General features: G+C 47.7%; 1 protein-coding gene across 2 annotated transcripts in view; it reads left to right on the top strand.

Annotated features, from left to right (window-relative positions):
- Positions 1-6,712: 6,712 nt before the first annotated feature.
- Positions 6,713-18,804, top strand: part of LOC137794809 (trinucleotide repeat-containing gene 6C protein-like) — a 46,040-nt gene continuing 33,948 nt past the window's right edge. Inside the window, exons 1-3 of one of the 2 annotated variants that reach the window (XM_068591824.1) lie at positions 6,713-7,491; positions 17,630-17,733; positions 18,011-18,032. In XM_068591824.1, the coding sequence (XP_068447925.1) occupies positions 17,671-17,733; positions 18,011-18,032 (85 nt within the window). In that variant the 5' untranslated portion in view covers positions 6,713-7,491; positions 17,630-17,670. The remainder of the gene's footprint in view (positions 7,492-17,629; positions 17,734-18,010; positions 18,033-18,804) is intronic. The other variant, XM_068591825.1, reaches the window with a different exon arrangement.

Raw genomic sequence — 18,804 nt, forward strand, 5'->3', positions numbered from 1 at the left:
AAGGACACGCAGATGGAGGTGAATTCCTGGAGGGAGATATCGGTGAACGTCGGTGTGCAGGTCGGCTCTAAACGGTCGTTGCGCCACCTACTGTTCTGGAGTATGGAAAACGCTGGGGAACTAAAAACCAAAACGAGTCTGTCAATCCAACTGCGTGGCCAGCCGCAGTTGGAGTTGCAGAAGTATAATTCAGCCTTTAGAGGCCCCCCGTCGGTGCAATGCCACAGCAAATGTAATGCTGTCTTGTGGTCAGGAAACGGTTGTTGGTCATTAATGCAGTGCACAACTCGAAGTGATAGATTAAGGAGGTTGGCTCTCTCTCTCTCTCTCTCTCTCTCTCTCTCTCTCTCTCTCTCTCTCTCTCTCTCTCTCTCTCGCTCTGTATGTAACTCCCTTCACGCCATGTCCATGCCAGGACTGACCGGCTGGCACGAGAACTTGCTACATGCCTGCCCAGCCAGAGGAAGTGTGTCATTGCCAAGTATCTATTGGTGTAGGACAACTCCATTCATGTGCCTTCACCTTGGCTGTCTGTCTGCGAACAAAGGGAGAGGAGGAAGGGGGAGGAAGGGGGAGGAGCGGTGGCGGTGGTGGCTGCGCGAGCGTGTGTGTTTGTCATGTGTATGTGTTTATCTAAACCTCCCTGGGTTCTCTAAAAGCCCCTCGCAGGCCTGTTCTCCCCCCTTTTCTCTCTCCAGCATCTTCACACACATTACATTATTGCCGCTTTTGATTGCGTTTCAGATTAGAGAGCGCTGGTGGGAAGAGAGCAGGAGAGTCAGTGGGACGGGTGGAGGGCGGGGGGGGGGGGGGCGAGGGGGAGAAACGATGGCCGAGGGAAAGGGACGGATGAGGCGGGGGGAGAGATGCAGAACGCGGGGAAGAGAAGGAAAGGGCAGATCAAGGGGAGACAGATTGGGCCGGATGAGAGAGAGCGAGAGACATGGTCTAAATGAGAGACAGACGGAGAGAAGAGGGGAAACAGAAGAGAAAAGAAAAGGACAAGAATGGAGAGGGAGAGCCTCTGGGGGAGCGTATTATACGGCCGTTACCCCCCTCCGGTGCGACAGAGAATGGGAGAGGCTGAGTACCCACTATCCCGGTGACCTTGGAGGTCAGTCGGAGGAAAGCAGCATTAATCAAAGTGACGCCCAGGCTGAGGCGGATGATAGCAGCGATGCTCACAACAAACCCCCACCACCTCCACCAAACACTCACCCACACATCAACACCAGCAAACCACATGTATTTGCATTTTTCCTCTACCCTCTTGTGTTATTTGTGTGTCTCTGTTGTCTGGATTTACACACATCACCCTGTGTTTTTTCTCATTCTTTTCCGCCTCTCTCTTTTTTCTTTTTTTCTTCCGCCTCCCCACCTCTCCGCGTGCCCTGAACCCTCTCCGGATCTCTGGCTACAAACAGTGAATTAACCCATCTCCACCTTGTGTTAATGGACTTCTAAATATCAGCCAGTGCCCGTGGATATGCCACCAACATTTACATTGGAGCGCGGGATGGAGCCGGTTGCCTCCCGGCAACTCGCAGACGCGTAGAGATCGATTTTCTTGTTTTTGCGGCGCCGCGTTCGTGCGCGTCTTCGCGGAATTGGCCGGCGGGGGAGTCAGATTGTCGTGATTGTCTGAATGCACATGTGCATGTAATGAATGTGCAGAGATATGTGTGGGGGGGGGGCGGGGGTAGGGGGGGGGGGGCAGGGGCCAGACCTAAGATATTGATGCCATTCATATGGCCTTTATCATGCCCTTTTTCTAATGTCAAACACGTATGTAAATGCAGAACCAATCATTATTTTTACAGCATTGCACAGTTTTGACCTTGAGTCAGATGTAGGTAGAGAAGTAACCAGAAACTTTTTTTTTCAAACAATTGCTGGAGAGAAATCCTACTTCCATACAGTTGAGCATCCATCCAGCTACAATAGGACTTCCTTGCCTCCGAATATAGACAGCTTTAACCCGTCACCCTCCCCACTGTGCGATGCCAGCCGGCCAGCCAGAGAAAAATAAAGTCAACAAGCAAGCGCGTACACGTGGTAGGTCTGTGTGTCAGTCAATACAAACCAATCGATACAGCCAGCGCCTTTACTGAATCAGGTGTGTGAGAGGGAGAGAGTGAGTGTGTTTAGGTTGGGGGTTGTTAAAGGAGGCCGGGTGAATCTGTGACTGCTCGTCTGCGCTGATGATAGTATTGATCTGGTGAAGATCATCTGAAGGTCAGGATGTGTCGCCTCTGTTTGGACCGCCTTGATCCTAATGCACCGTCTGTCCTTTCACTGCCGGTAGATGACAGGCATACACGACTACTTCATTTCTAATAGAAACATCAAATATCACAGTGTGTGTGTTGGAGGTGGGGGGGTGGGGCCATAGTAGACAGAGAAATATAAATCTCCAGCTTTGGGTTTTAGAGTCTAACGCTCAGGGGACAATGTGTGCGTGCGTTTTGACTGATGGAAGTAAAACTATTCATGCACGGCTTTATTATAAGCAGGCTCTATAGCAAACAGAGGGCCGCAGCCTCACAGTGGTTCCTGTGATGTTAGCACTTTTTGATTGACACCTCTACTACCGTCCCTCTCTGCGGGTCATTATCATCCTTTCAGAACGATGAAACAGAAACTATAGGCTTGTTAGCACTTAATTATTCATTTGAATCCATAAAGGCAATCAATTAAGCTTAAGTGTGCAATAAATCTGATTAACCAGTCAGTTCCCAAAACACCATAAAATCCACGCAGGTCTTATACCCTGGTAATGAGTTTGCAAGTGGGGAGGGGGAAGGGGGCTAATAAGTATGGGTGCTCACCGACAAACACACACACACACACACACACACACACAAACCACTATTGTGTTTTTTCATTTTTTTTCTCGGGTGATAATTTGACGTATTAGCATTTGGGGATGAAAGATAAGCAGGGCTTAATGTATGCTAATATTAAGGTCTGCGGCTTGTAACAAAATAAAGCAAGGTCATCAGGAAGAGGCGCAGCTGTAATTAATAGATGAATTCATTACAAAAACAATGACTCAGTCAAAAAAAAAAAACACTCATTAACAAGATAAGGCCTTTTGAAACGGAAAATAGAAACCTTAATGTGTTGACAATGAGAGCGACCGTACGGTGCTGTCGGTGCAGAGTGTCCACGCGTTTGATTGGCCGAATCTGCCGGCCTCTCTTCTTCTTTTTTTCTTCTTCTTCCAAGCCACCGCTGTATCATTCCTCATTATTCTGTGACACATTCGCTCGCTGCCTCTCTGCCTTCCTCCTCCTATTCCAGCCTCCTTCTATCCCTCCTTCCCTCCCTCCTTCCCTCCATCCCTCTCTCTCGTTGGCCTTTTACCTGCTCGTTCGCCTCGGGGGAAATTACCAGAGCTCAGAAACGCTGTCCTACTGCACTGCAACGCTCCGCTCTGCCCTGCCTCCCTCCACAGCACACACACACACACACACACACACACACACACGTACAAACTGTGGACGTGTGCTCAGTGTTCCTTCTTGCTATGCTATTGTCCCTCCTGCCCGCAATACATTATGCACTACAGAGAGGAATGGCAGTATATGCAGGATTAGAAGCATTTTGTTGCCACGGTCTGCTCTGGGTTTGTATGCAAGAGTCTGAGCATGTGTGCATTCATTTCCTTGCCTAATGGCTTCTGTGTGTCGGACCTCTTCTGTTCAGGGGAATTCACACTTTATTCTTAAGGAAAGGTAATGAAAAGGATCCCTGCGCCTCTTAAGGACTACCGTGCCTTCAGCCACACACTTGCAGTCTGTCCTTGTCTCTGGATGCGACGCTGCAGACCTTGGAGATGAGCAGCTCAGCGGGGTGTTTGGCCACGCTCTGCTGTTATTGAGTGGAGATGGCGCTCCTCAGTCATGTCGCTAATCAGCGTGAGGAAAACTCACAATGTGGCGTTTCGGCTTCAACTTGCTCTTTCGGCCTTCAAGTGCAGCGTTAGATTCATCATCATCGTCATGACGGGTCTTTTGCATGTCATTCGGCATCACACAGCAAACTATGAATCTTCTTCTTCTTCTTCTTCTTCTTCTTCTTCTTCTTCTTCTTCTTCTTCTTCTTCTTCTTCTTCTTCTTCTTCTTCTTCTTCCTCCAGTCCCTGGGGAATCTGCTTTTTTTTGGGATTCAGTGCTGTCATGAAATGTTTGGCTCCTCCTCAGATCACGTTCATCTTGTTAATTCCACGAGATTAAATGTTAAGCATTTGGAGAAGGGGCTTTGTATTTAAGAGTAAAAGGCAAAGAAAGTACTACAAATCCATTTGATGATCCCATAAATTCTGCTCGTCTGTCATAAACTACGGAATATATTTTGACTGCTGAAGCAACAAAAAAAAAAAACACACACACAGCCTGTTGGGATTCTTTTTATGTAATTTGTCTGACGACGTGTCTGCCTTTTATGAATGTGTGTGATTATTAATGTTTCTGGATGGACTTACTTTCTCTCATGGGAAACATATTTGAATGATAAATTGTAGCCACGGAGCACATGCATCAAATATGCGTAAACGTGTGCGAGTGTGTATTTGTAAAGCCGGAGTGTGTGTGTGTGTGTGTTGCGCTTTGCATAAGAATCTGCAGTTCGGTGTATGCACATGCGTTCATGCGTGAATTTGTGCATGTGTGCGTGTCCGTCTGGCAGACTCCGGCGGCAGCCCTGAAATTAAAACCTTATGCGTAACGCAGCCGGTGATTGGACTGGAATTAAAACAAAAGGCAGAGAAGCGCACTGAAAGGAGGAGAAAAAGAAGAAGAAAGCAAGAGGAGAGAGGAGAGAAGAGAAAGAGAGAATGGTGAGAAAAGGAGCAGGGGAGGAGGAGGAGTGTATTGTCTGAGAGGGGAAGGAGTGAGTGGTTCCCTCTGCTGCAGTCCTCTCGGTTCGTGTCTGGGCTGCTGCTTCCTCTCAGAATGTCAAAGCGGAACGTTCCCATTGGCTCGCTTCTGTCAGCAGGATGCTTAAATGTGAAAGCAATTGGGGAAATTGGTAGAGTCAAAGAAACATCTCAGAATGAGCTTTGAAGAGCCAAAGAGTGGATGTGTGTGTGTGGGTGTCTGTGTGTGTGTCCGTGCGTACGTGCAAGCGTGCATGCATACTCACGTACACACATACATGTCTGCTGCACACAGACCCTCTCTCTCTCTTTCCTCTCTCTCTCTCTGTCTCTCTCTTTCACACATCCCCCCCCCCCCCTCACGCCTAACATTAACACGCACCTGAGGAGTGCTCCGCCTTTGAAGGCTAAGCTCGTGTCAAACCACGTACCGTTTCAAGTCTCTGTTGTCCTTTGCGGCGCACAGATTCCCATCTTCATCTTTGATAACTCACGCGAGTCTGCATGAAGGAGATTTAAGCCACAAGTAAGTGGAGGGTACTTTAGCTTGATGCCTCGCGTAATGCACGTTCGTTCGAGACCCACGTGGAACACAATTAATTTACGTGGCATGAATGAACAGCAAATATCTGCATACCATTTAATAGTCTGTGATCTGCAGTGAATTACAGATGCCTTCAGGCGATTCTGAAGGCATTCCCCTCTCCTCTCACCTCTTTTAACCCCGAGTATGGAACATCTGCTTTCTCCATTCAATCGGGGTTTGCTATTTTAATAGCTCTGGGCATCTTGCCTTGAAAAGGAGAGAGAGAGGGCGAGAGAGAGAGAGAGAGAGAGAGAGAGAGAGAGAGAGAGAGAGAGAGAGAGAGAGAGAGAGAGAGAGAGAGAGAAACAGAGAGAGAAACAGAGAGAGAGAGAGAGAGAGAGAGAGAGAGAGAGAGAGAGAGAGAGAGAGAGAGAGAGAGAGAGAGAGAGAAAAGTTTTGGGCCGGGGCCCCTGGCTTACTCATTAGCAGTCTCTCCCAGTGATGGATAGTAGCCCGGAGCTTTGCTGAGAGAGTTCTCACTGGTCAGCCTTCCCCTTTGTGGACTGCAGCCTTGACCCCACATCACACTGTGTGTGCGAGTGTGTGTTGCCTGTGCACAGGGCCGACATTTCCATAAGAAAAGAGCGCAGAGAATGGACAGGGCCCGCATTTTCTTTCTCCGAGACGGCTGCAGATGCAGTTTAGGGGGATTTGTGCGAGGGCGACCTCATTCATCATGTTTTGAATAGCCTGGAATGATCGCCACATGTTTTCTGGACATTGTGTGATCAAGAGATTCTTGACAAAGGTCATCTTGGGTAGAAGAAATTTGGCGTGGGCCCTTTAAGAGACAGTTGAGTCTGCAAAGTAAAGTGCATGATGTTGAAGTTTTGAACTGCTCGTAGAATTTGATGACCGTTTCTTTAGCGCTGTTTGGGTCGTGAAGTATGGCGCCATAAATCTATACCATAAAGTATTTTGTGTCATTATAGGAGAAAGTGTTAAAAAATGTCAGGTATATGTAACTATTCTTTCTAAACCTACAACATCATCCTGCCAAAATCCATAACAGCGTCACATTTGTTTTCTTTTTAAGCTCACAGTATTCGCTGCATGCTTCAGCAATTACCTTAGAAATATGATCCGCCTGTCTGTCCATCCTCTGTGGAGGCTTGGAGGTCTGGCAAACCGGGGGGAGGGAGCGGGGGCGGGGCTTGGGGCGGAGTCAGAGTCCGCTGTTTTGATTGGCCGAGGGTGACGTATCGGAGGCCACTTCCTGGTCTGTCTGCTCTGGGAGGAGGAGAGCGAGACTGCGGTGTTGTTAGTTTGAACAAAATGGCTGCGAGACCACTGTCAACGAGAGCTCACTGAACGCCTACCATGACTGTCCGCTGCGCTGTCTGGATCCACACAGAATGTATTTCCCCGGACTCGTTTCTCACTTTGCATCTTCGGTAGTCAGCCCGTCGCTAGTCGTCCAACTGGCGACCTAAAAAAACAAACAAACAAACAAAACGAATTTATTTTGCACTTTAAAGCAAGTTGGCCGTCGGCTTTGCTCCTTTACGCGAGAAGTCATCGGTGAATTATTATTTTTTTTTTTTACGAAAACTGCCTGATTTTTCTCCGCTTTGCAAAACCTCGCGACGAGTTACAACGTCAACCGGCGGTCGCGTGCGTCAATTAGCTGCTTTTGGAAGTCATTTTATTCGTGTTTTATTTTTTATTTTTGTTTTTGTTGTCAGTGGCGTTTCGGTCGCCTCCCCGCCCCCTTTCCCCTCCTCCAATTATATCAGTGACGTTTTAAAAAACAGTTTTTTCGAGTGTAATTTCGCGGCATATTTAGTTTTTTTGTGGGCTTTAGTTGCGTTTAAAGCCTAAATCACCGTACTCTGTCTCTCTGGCTGAGTGGCCGTTGTTTACCTCGCTCTCGCGTCACCACTCGGCTCATCTGCCAAGTGCGACTGAATCTCTGCTCCATCTCTTTTACGGGTAACTTTAAGAAGAGACAGTGGAGGATGCTTCTTCTTCTGCCATGAACCGACTCCACAGCGAAAGCTGCCAACAAATCTGCGGCTAACGCGAGGTAAGTCTCAAATCAATGGCTTTTTCTCTCGTGTGACGACTTCATGCATGTCGTTGATGCTGATCCGTGTTCGCCTCGAAGCAATGTCCCCTCAATATCGCCGAGCAAACTAATATCACATTGCAACGTCGTTGTTGTTATTGTTTCTCATCGCATTGTTGAACCTGTAACCCGTCTCCATTCATCCCGGTTACAGACACTTTTTACAACGTTAAAGCTTCAGCGATCAATGGCAGTGTTGCGTAGTTAAAACACCTTTGATTTATTTATTCATGATTCTTCTTCTTCTTCTTCTTCTTGTCACAGTATTTATGTTGTTTTTCCCCAGAAAGTACCGTTTAACTCAGTGTGTGGATGTGAGGCAGTTCGTGTGTTTTATGTTTTATGTTGTTGTTATTGTTCTTGAGAGGGGCGTCCCCTGCTAAAATGAGAAACGCTGCTTTTATGTTTGATCGATGAGAAAACCCCACAGGACCGATCGATTGATTGATTGATGAATTGATTGATCCGAGGTGTTCTCCCACATTGGCTATGGTCAATGACTGGAAGTAGAAGTTTGTGTTTACTCGAATGGTGGCTCGATTTAAACATGTTTTGGGAACTTTTCTGTGATATCATAGCCCGTTGGAACACACTGGGTACATGTGATGATTACTCCAGCCAACTGGGAGCATTGCATTGCCCCCCCTCCCCCCTCCACGTTTCTGTAGTAATCAGAAGGTGATGTCTTGTGGTTGTTTTTAATCACACTATTTCTATAGCATGGTCGTTGACAGAGGAGGACTGTATCATGTCAGCAGAACGGTTTTGTTTCCTGCCCCTGCAACATAGAGGCTGCAGAGTGTGTTTCCTCGTGACACAATTTTACCCCATCGGTCCTGTTGTCACTCCTCTTTGGTTCATTCTGTAGCGTTATCACGCCCTGGATCTTGCACACTATTGTACATTCCACTATACTAATTCCAAGTACAATATTAAACATAGCTGTTCTGGAGATCCCCCCCCACCACTTACACACAAGCTGGAGATACTGATTGAACTGTCGCCTTCTATTGCATATCCCCCCCCCCCCCAACCCTTCTTCCTGCATCCTGTCCCCAGGCACTGGAGTATAGCTTTTAATATCTCCTCCGCGTGTCTTAATTGAAGTACATAATTTCCCGTTCAATGTCGAAACCCCCCTTTCCACCCCCCCTCCCCACTGACATCTCTGTCACAACTGACTTATCTCTATCGTCACACACCAGTGAGGTGATGAAATGAAAAATGCGTGCAAGCGGCGGCGGCAGCAGCACATAGATTTGCAGTCAGCTCAGGAGACTGTTCGGGCACATATTGGCACGTGGGGTACATTCACATTTGTGTGTGTCTGTGTGTGTGCGTGCCTTAGAATGCAGTCGCAAGTCTTGTGTGTTTGTGTCCGCATCAGCCAACAAAGACACAACAAACACGTGGAATGCCCGTTGCTCTTGGCATGGGAGTGCTCGACCATTCAAATGTCAAGCTTGCGGCCAACCGCCTTTGGTCAATGCCCTGCAGCTGCTCAAGTTGTGAGCCGCCTGCTGCATACCCTAAGTACCCAGCTGACTCTCTCTCACACACACACACACACACACACACACACAGCCCTGTTCTTATACAGGGTCAGAGGTCCTCCTCCCTTCCATGCGCACGTCCGTCTGTCCAAAAAGGCTGAAGAGCACGCAGTCAGGGGGGTGGCTGCGAAAAGATGTCGCAGGGGCCCCTGTATGTAAAATGAGTGAATAGGGAGAAAAGAGAGGCCTATAGCCTGGTAAAAAAAAAGGGGAGGAAGGAGTCTGCTAGGTTTCTGAAATGCCATACAGTCAGGCTCCCCGTTCCCAGACACTGCTGCTTCAGCACCATAGCTACCCCTGCAGCCACAGCAGGTGGCTTATCTGGAGGGCACTAGGTTAAATGTGGTGTGTGTGTGTAGACGTTAGGTCACAGGCACTGGGGGTTGCCCCAGAGGGCGGCGTGTTGTGTTTTTCAACGAAGATGCCAGTAGTGTTTTTTTTAACCTCCTTTATGAACGTTTTTTCCCACATATTGTAGTATAAAAGGTTTTGGCATCTGCAAATCCACGCGCAGAGAAATTGCACAGAACTCTATAAATTATCTCCAGCTATAATTGGTTCTTTCTCAGTACATCAAGACCCCAAATGAAAAATTTAGTCTCTCACCGGAGCTCCAGAGTCAATGAATTTCATTACTACTTTTGCCATTTTGGCAGCGCACTCGCGGGAAAACCATAACCCACGTTAGCTCTGGATCCAACCGGTGCTGTAGGCTGTTGGCATCTAGACATTGTTTTGATTAGAGTGTATTACTACAAAGCTATGAGGACCAACCCTCCGCCCGTAGCTCCTTATCACCGGGGAGGCGGGGTCGTTTGTTAGAAAGGGAACTGAAAGCCGGCTAGTCTGACCCCTCACAGCCAAAACATGGCTAGTCCGGCCCTCAGGTTGCTGTCATCGGCCTGGTTTCCCCTACAGGGCTAAATGTAACTGGAATGAGCCTGCTTGTCTCATGTCCCAGTACCACCCATAAACTGTGTTGGTTCTCCTGTTTTAAATTTGTATGTCTCCACCGTAGTTAGGCTATATGCCCCGGGGACTGCAATATCAAATAAACAAACTTCTTTCTATCGCCCGTCAGACATTTTGTGTTTGCTCTGGTAAATCCCACTTAGTTGTGCTTTGCAAAAGTGGCTTGTGCTTTCTATCCCTTTTCCCTGTCATTGACCCAAGCCCAGGTCTGTCTGTGGTAGTCACTGAGCCGGTGATTATGTGGCTTTTCAAACAACTGGCACAGTCCTGATAGATAACGCGCTTAACACTGCCGCAGGGTGCTGCTGCAGTGGGAGGGTAGGAGGAGGGGGGGTTGTTGACAGTAGAATCAGCTGGATTCACTGGGAGACTGCCAAAAGCTGTTACGTTTTTCCTCTGCTCTGTAGATGGCTATTTTGAAGTCGTATGGGTGGAGATGGAGATGAAGACTTGCCAGCCAGTTGTGTTGGTGAAGCTGTTGTAATAAATGAGGGGGGAAAGTGTATGTGGACTGTGGTACTGGCAGTAGTCACAATAAGTAGCCAGGAAAACAGAAATAGTCAAAGTAATCTTGGATGGATGGACGGACGGCACCCTGAAAGCAAATAGTACCAATCTGTCATTAATAATTCCACGTGCCACAACTGACATTTTCTGTGAGAGGGTGCTCCTTTGTTTTTTGCATGTACGCCATTAGTGACTGGGTCTACACGGTTTACACAAACCTGGGTTCTGACACTAATCTGCTTTGGGATGAGACGTCGTGTCATGATAGTCATTATCGCCTCTTCTAAAGTCGACACCTCCAAGTGTGTCAGTGGGAGAGCTGCACTCACTTATTTTTATTTTTTAAAAATAATGACTAATTCTTCAGAGGAAGGTATAAAGTGTAGTTTCAGTCCCATGTGAAGGTCCCCGGGTAGTGACCAGTTGTCCTGTGCACAAAGACCAACTCGGGCTGACCTCCTGCTCCAGTACGTTACTATGTCACATACATGGCTGTTGTGTGGAAGAGGTCTAGGAGAGTTGTAACCAAAGAGTCCAATGTGTGTTGGGGGGGGTCTACTTTACCGACTTGTGAGCCACTAGAGCTTAAGGGGGCCCACCAAGGGTAAGCCAGGCCCCGGGATGGAAGCAGAGCGGGGGGAAGCCAAGCTGAAACTGGCGAGCCGCTGCCTGTGAGTCTTGGCAGAGGTCCAAGGGAATGTTCAATGTGCCCGAGGTTCGGCAGCCCCCCCTTCCCACCCCATTTCTCCCCCTGCTCTATTTCGGCTAATTGGAGGGACGTGGAGAGAAGGAGAGGGGCCCGTCACATGGAGGATAACAGTGAATATGCAGGAATACAGTGTTCCCTTTTTTTTCCTGCGCCAAACCGACATTAGACGGCCTAACTCGTTATGTAAAAGGACTTAGGCCCCACAGCACTCCCAAAGCCTTCTGTTGCGTCTCTGTAAATGCCCCTATGACGAGGCTTTAGCCAGGCCTCGTAAGCTCAGGTCATTTTTGATCATTTTTTGCCGTCTTGGGAACGTTTCATTGTCGTAATCAACTCACTTACAGTCAATTAATGTCGGAGCCTTTTCATTACGTTTTTCTATTTTGATAGAGCACATTTTTAGGGACTTTGCTGGAAATGACCAACAACAAAACACATCTTGTGACGTATGAGTTGTGACCTCGTTAAATTGCAGGCAGATGACGTTTTAACAGTTAACCCGGCCTCATGTATGTTGATTAAGACACCGAGTATCTGAAGACACTAAAGAATTTGTCAAGCTGTCATCATGTTTTAACTTCTTTATGAATGTTTTGATACTGAAATTGCTGTCGCACTATTGTCTGTCTCTTAAGAACTGTCTCTTAAGAACTGTGTCATAAGCATTAATGCAAGATATTGAGGGTGTCTATCTCGGGATGCCCATTCTCAGTATGGTTGCTCCAGATGGAGACATGTCCACGCCAGCTTTCCCATTGTATTTGTAGCTCTCCACCATCAACCCTGCAGCTCCACAGACGGGGCTGATGCTTTTATCTCTCTTCCTGCTCTTTAATGTCCTCACCTATCGCCTTCCCGGGCTATTTCAGAGTCTGTTTTATTGCTTCCGCTGTTGACATCCAGGGATTTGTTGACTAACATTTATATGGGCCTATATGGTTTGATGCATCCTGATGCATATTGTAGGCTGAATGTTGGATCAAACTGCAGTTTGAGTCCCAAACGCTGAACCGAACCTCTCGGTGGTCGTGATATTAACTCAGTGAGTGAGTGCAGATTTAGAGGTGCTCAGTTTTGGTCTATGGTACAAGTTGAGAGGAACTTAAGGGGTCATCGTTGTATTATAACACTAATACTTCATAATCATCCAGACCTGTTTATTTATTTTTTTGACAGGGAGTCACCTCGCTGCCAGGCGGCCACACAAATTACAAAAACAAATACGCAAACGATGCAGCCATATGCAGGCCACATTTACTTCTTCTCGTAAACACAAAGCAAGTCGCGAGTAAAGACGAACGCGCACACGCCGACGCACTCGGCTCGACAGCTTCTCCTTGAATTCAATAAGCTTTGGCTGCGTTGCTGGCAGGGAGCCGGCCGGCTTGGTCTCGTGCATTGTGCTGTTTTTCCCATTTAATGAGCTGCCATCGCGTTAAAGTTTCATACCGACTTGGCAGAGGAAGCAGGCACGACGCTGAGAGCAAATTTTCTGGAGGCGAACCTCAAAGCTGTTATTTATAACGCAGGTCTGTCTCTCTCGCCATCGGATTCTTTGACTCGCTCTCTCTCTCTCCCATCGCGAGTCGCCCTTCATCGTCACTCCACCCACCCGTTCACCCTCGATCAGTCCCTCGCTTCCGGATTCCAACAGACCAAGAATATTTCTGCCCACAGTTCATTGAGCAGGTCGGGCCTAGTAGCAACACCGTGCGCCGTTTTACATCTCCGCGAGGCTCTCTCTCTCTCTCTCTCTCTCTCCCTCCACCTGCTGAAAGCGTAGCGGGTATGCACCGAACGCTCGCGAACCAAAGCGGACGGGCGAGGCTGTTGGCGTGACCGCGGCATAGAAACTCGCACAACGACATTGTTATTGCTTACTTAAACCCCCCCTCCCTCAGCCCTCCCACCCCAAGCCGTTCAGGTCGAGTACACACCAATGGCATAGCCCCAGACATTTGTGGGGAGCGGTTGAGGTGTGTAGCAGGTTTTTTTCGAGGAATTATTCCCCAGGTAAGGATGATAATGTTCCATGTAATAAGGCTCAGGAGAGCCCTGTGGCTTCTCTGACGCCACAGGAATGGGACGGCTGGCTGGATGGTGATGTTGGCGGGTATTGGATTCACTAGATTCTGTAGCCGCGGACCGGACAATAACCACCTCCCCTCCCGCCCCCCCTTATCCCATTCATCCCCAATCCAGTCTTTTTGTGACTGGAGTTGTGTCTGCAGTTGATCTGACAGCCTGAATCTGAACACGTGAAGCTACATGTTTTCCTCCCAGTCCCCCCACCCCCTTTTAGTTTTTGTTCTCTCCCGGTTTGTCTCTCCTTCTCCTTTTGTCTCGCGCCATCGTCGCTCGAGCGCAGCTCTTTCTACCCCCCCTCCCTCCCCCTCTTTTCTATTTCTCTATCACCCTTGCATGGTTTTCCCATCACCCCCCGCTTTTCTGCATCTCAAGATACCAGCGATCAAGGCGCAGGGATATTTCGGTGCACCTCTTTTTCTCTCCCCTCATTGCACCCTCCCATCTCTCTTCGTCTGCCAGCCTCAATAGTGCGATGTTCTGCGCCCCCCCCACCAAACTCTTCCATTTCTCCAGTGAGGATTCTTTCTCTATTTTCTCTCTTCCAGCACAGCCTCTCTCTTCTGTGTGCCCTGTCTGGTTCTCCGGCGGCTGTCGTTCTTAATTGGTGTTGCTCTGCGTCTGCTTTCATCCTCCGCCTGTTTTTTTAGGGTTTTTTTTTTACCCGTCCTCTCATCCCACCCCTCCATTCCCATCTCTCCTTCTCCCACCTCTCTCTCTCTGCATCCTTGGCAGAAAAAAAGGCATGCATCAGACAGACTGCCTCCTGTTTGTGTACATCAAGCTTCCCTGTGTGAGCCTGTGTGGTTTTTATGTGAGTGTGTGTGTGGGCATGTGTGTGTGTGTGTGTTGTGTGTTTCCAGTCCCCCTCGTTCCAGTACAGTGTGTTCCTGTTGTCATGCCTCCTCCTCTATAGCTTAAAGCCGTATAGTCCCGGGATATGGAGCGGTTGTGTGCAGCACAGGAAGAGAGGATACTGCCTCATGATGCAGTTTCTTCACAATTTCCCAGTGGCCCCAGTTTTGGGATGTTTTCCTACTCGAGTCTGTAAGAAAAGCCAGTAAAGCCGGGCTGAGACAACAGAAGTTTTGAAACTGATTCATTCAGTAAAGAAGTCTTCTCTGTGACCTTGGTCGGTGCCGTGTTCGCTCTGATAATGCGAGGGGGGGTTACAGAGCCAACCGTAAAACCTCTGCCAGCAGCTGTAACAGCAACTTACACACAGCTGCATCATGGACATATCGATGAGCTAGATGACACGACCCATGTTAAAAACAGCAATGCATTTGCTGCAAGGTTTATCAGTCTTACTTACTAATTGAGGCTGGCTTTTTGGATTTAGAGTTTGGTTGAATGTACCACAGAGCTTCCTTTGCATTAGTTTCTTTCTCTGTTTTCGCTCCAGTGATCTAAGCCTCTTTAATGCGAGGCAGCGACTCAATGACACGCTGTTGCCGTGTAGGTCCGTAACCTCAAAACATGACATATTTGGCCTAATTGCAGTGTCACACTGCCAGTGAGGGTGAACCTGATGCTGGCCGGCAGCACAGGGACGCCCCTGGGTCATTGCTGAGGAGGTGCAGGCGTCAGCAGTACTGAGTGAGAGAGAGGGAGACCCGTGTAGGCAGGTAAGGTCATATGTGGGGCAGAGGAGGGAAGCTTAAGCCTAGCTTAAGGTTCTGTGTCAAATGTCTTTTCTGTCGCCTGCGCTTCAACATTTGCAATATAAGCATTTGCTCTTCAACATGGATGAGCTCCGACTCTAAATACATCTGCTCAAACTTGGTCGCCATTGTTTATTGTTGTTTACTGTGACCGAAAAAAAAGGCATGAATTCGCCTATAACTCCTGAAAACACACAGCCACACCCCCCTGGCGGCGTGGAGGTGAATTGCAGAGCGACGCAGAACTTTAAATGCTCAACGACGGCGTCACGTCGATGCCGTAGGTACGGCGTCGACTTGACGCAGAACCATAAACTAGGCTTAAGTTTGCCACCGGCTGCGTCAGTTGTCTACCAGGCTGCTGCCAACATAACAGCTGTTTAAATAAAGGCCTTCTATATTTATTATTAACTGTGTATTGACATTTCTGGAACGAGATGGATACTAAATATTAAATTGTGCACATCTGGTGGTATTATTGTAGTGTTTGTACTCTCCCTGTCCTCTCTGACAGTGTTTTTTTCGGTTGTTAATTCAACGTGCAAAACAATGTTTTGCCAATGCTAGCTAGCTGCTGTTGCTGTCTGCATTTCACAATACTACTACTGCCTACATCCACAGAATGCAAGCTATTATTCCATGAATGTGCAACAAAGAATTGGGCATTTTCCGGCGCGTTAGCATGGATTTAGATGGATTCTGACCGCTTGTGTGCGTGAAGAGATCAGAACAGCATATTAATGTGGGTGCCTCTTACATAGCTTCTTGTCACTAGCAACTGATGGTGACAGAAAAAATTTAAATGAAACTAGCTCACAGTTTCTTCCCACTTATATCCTCCCCCTCCCCCCCCTCCACACACACACACACACACACACACAAACTCTCTTTCTCTCTGCCTCTCTGCCCCACACATAATTTGAGCTCCTATTTATTACCTGAGGGCTGCCTTCCCCGAGCTGCTGAGATAGCACAATGACGCCACACACACACAAACACACAGACACGCAGACACAGACACGCACACACATACAGACTCCTCAGTATGAAAAATAGGACTGTGTGAATGTAAGAGAGATAGGGAGAGAGAAAGAAAGCGTATTAGAGCATTGAAAAGGGTAACAGGGAGTGAAGAAGAGAAAATCCAGATTGGATTTTCATTTTCATTTTACCCGGCGGCCATAGCCGCTAGTCTCGTCTCCCCCAGGGTTTGTCTCTCACTGTTGATATGTGTTCAATGTCCGTCTGCCTCTGTCTCTCTACCCGTCTGCATGTCTGTCAAACGCATAGAAATATAAATAGATAAGGAGCGCACCAGACATTCCCATTCAAATTGACATAGCAGGGTGGTGAGAGCAGTGTACATTTACACGCGTACCGTTGCCATTGCAACGTTGTAGCAGGCTAACGTATGAGCCAAACCGACTTGGGGCAAGTGGCGGACTCATTCTGTCTCTATGGTCTAACCCTTGTCTCCAATCTCTCTCTCTTGCTCTCCCTTACGGCCATAGAAACATAGCCCCACCATCGGGGAGTTTTTTGCCAGGCTTGTCCTGTCTTTTTGATAGACAGCTCACTCCCCCTCCCTGCCAGTGGGCAGCACGGGTGGGGGGCTTTCATTAATCTTCTGTTGTGAGCGTAATGGTTCATTCATACCTTCCAAATTTGATTCATTTCCAGGCTCTGTGTTGGCACACTTTGTCTTTTCTGGTTAGTTTACTCGTCAGGGGCAGCACACATCATACGGGCTTCAAATGAGGATTTTCATTTTTGATTAATCCGTCTGGTTGTTTTGGCTTTGCTTGTTTTGTCTGATCCACACTTTAAAGTCATCGTAATATACAACTTGAACCAGTAAATATTTGTCATTTTTACCTGATGAATTGCTGTTAACTGTCAGACCACGTTTGGATATCATGAAGTCATGTCCTTCAATATCACAAGGATGAAACGCAACAGCTTATTGTGTGCGTGCGCACGCACAGTCTTAGCAGGATGGCCAACAAAATATTTTCGACTGGCATGAATATAATTAATTGTATTGGCACATTTGGCTATCATTGATTTGATACGACATAGTCCAGTTCTAAAGATTAGTGTCCATTGCACTTTGTGAATAGTAAACATACACACACACTCGGTCCCTCTGGCCCAGCTCATGCCTCTTAATAGTTTCCAGGAGCTGTCACTAAAGCGGAGTCAAAGGAAAGATGGGCTGAAAAGAACCACTTAGTTTCCGTGGCCCTTTGGGCTAGCGATCTAGCTAGTTTGACTCGCGCCCACTGGAAACGGATTCTATTTTTTATTTTAAAGACCTTGTTTCCTATTCTGTCACATTGTTGGCCTTTTTAAGTTGTCGTCCTTTTAATCCCGTGCCTTTTTGCTCTTTTCGCCTTTTCCGGCTTTTGACCCAGCTCTTTACACTTCACTCTTACTGTCCTCTCTTTCTCTACATTTATCGCTCTCGAGCTCATGTATGCCTTTTAAAATTAAAAAAAAAAAAAATCATTTTAAGATTCCTCCCTTTGCACCTTTTCATTTTACAGTTTTTGACGTGAATACTCGCCCTTCGTGTTTCATTCATTACTCTCTCTCTCTCTTTCAAGCAGCTGAGAGAAGCTAGCCACAGAAGAAAGAGAACCATTTGATGGAAGAAAAGAAAAAGAAAAAACAAGAAGAAAAGACCAAGACGGACGTCGCTCAGAAAACGGTGACGATGCACATGTTTGCACACAGCACACCTGTTAAATAAGCTGCGTATATCTATCCACCAGTAGGCACTTGAACGAAGCACTGTGTGTGTGGCTCGCACACTTAGTGCTAAACCTTCTCTTATCAATGTCTTTTTTATTAAAATCAATAGCGACAACAGCTGGAACAAGGAACACAGGCCACTTTCCTGTCAAATAAAGGCACGATGCTCTTGATTTCCGGTGCAGTTTTGAAGGGAGTTCCTAATTCTGCTTCTCTCTCTTCTGACCCTGCAGGCTGCTGATCAGAAACCCAAAGGTGAGTGTCATGATCACTTAAACTGCACCCTTTCATCTACCCCACTTTTAACAACTACGTTCCAACCACTGATCTGCATTAATCAGCTCTGATTAACAACACACTGACCCGTAAGGGAGACACACACACACACACACACACACACACACACACACACTATTCATGCATTACACACACACATAGCATTTAGCATTCTTGTACACAGATGGACACACACGTTTTGCACATGCATGCACAATTGTGCCGTTTGATTCTGTTTCTCCAACACACACACACACACACACACACACACACACACACACACAGCAGAGTCTAATGCAGAGCGATGCCGAGTGACGCCCAGTTCGCCCCCAGCATCAGGCAGTGAAGCGTGAGGGCACCCAGACAGCACACTGAGTGTGGTGTGGTGTGGGGGAGGGGAGGGGCCAGAGGAAGAGGGGAATAAAAGAAGGCCATAGAGTTTGGCTGAAATGCAAAGAGAGTGAATCCGACAGAACGGTGTCCTCGCATGCCCTTCGACGTCGTCTTAAGATGCTAAAATAGCTCTTGAGGGAACGGCTATGTGAGCGAGTGCGCCAGGTCCCAAGTAGCCGATGTTCGAGTCATATCTCCTCCATCTTTCTGCCCTTTTCCTCTACCCGCTGTCCCGTGTCTTTTTGTGCTGATCATCGCACACGGCTTCCCGCTTTGACGTCGTTTCACCTCTGGTGCGGTTCATGCGTTGACTGTTGGTCCGTGAGGCAATTTGCGCATGATGCTTGAGGTCTCGCAC

This window comes from Clinocottus analis, unplaced genomic scaffold (assembly GCF_023055335.1).
Source record: "Clinocottus analis isolate CAN_PGR_092001 unplaced genomic scaffold, fCliAna1.0.p SCAF_26, whole genome shotgun sequence".
Classification (NCBI taxonomy): domain Eukaryota; kingdom Metazoa; phylum Chordata; class Actinopteri; order Perciformes; family Cottidae; genus Clinocottus; species Clinocottus analis.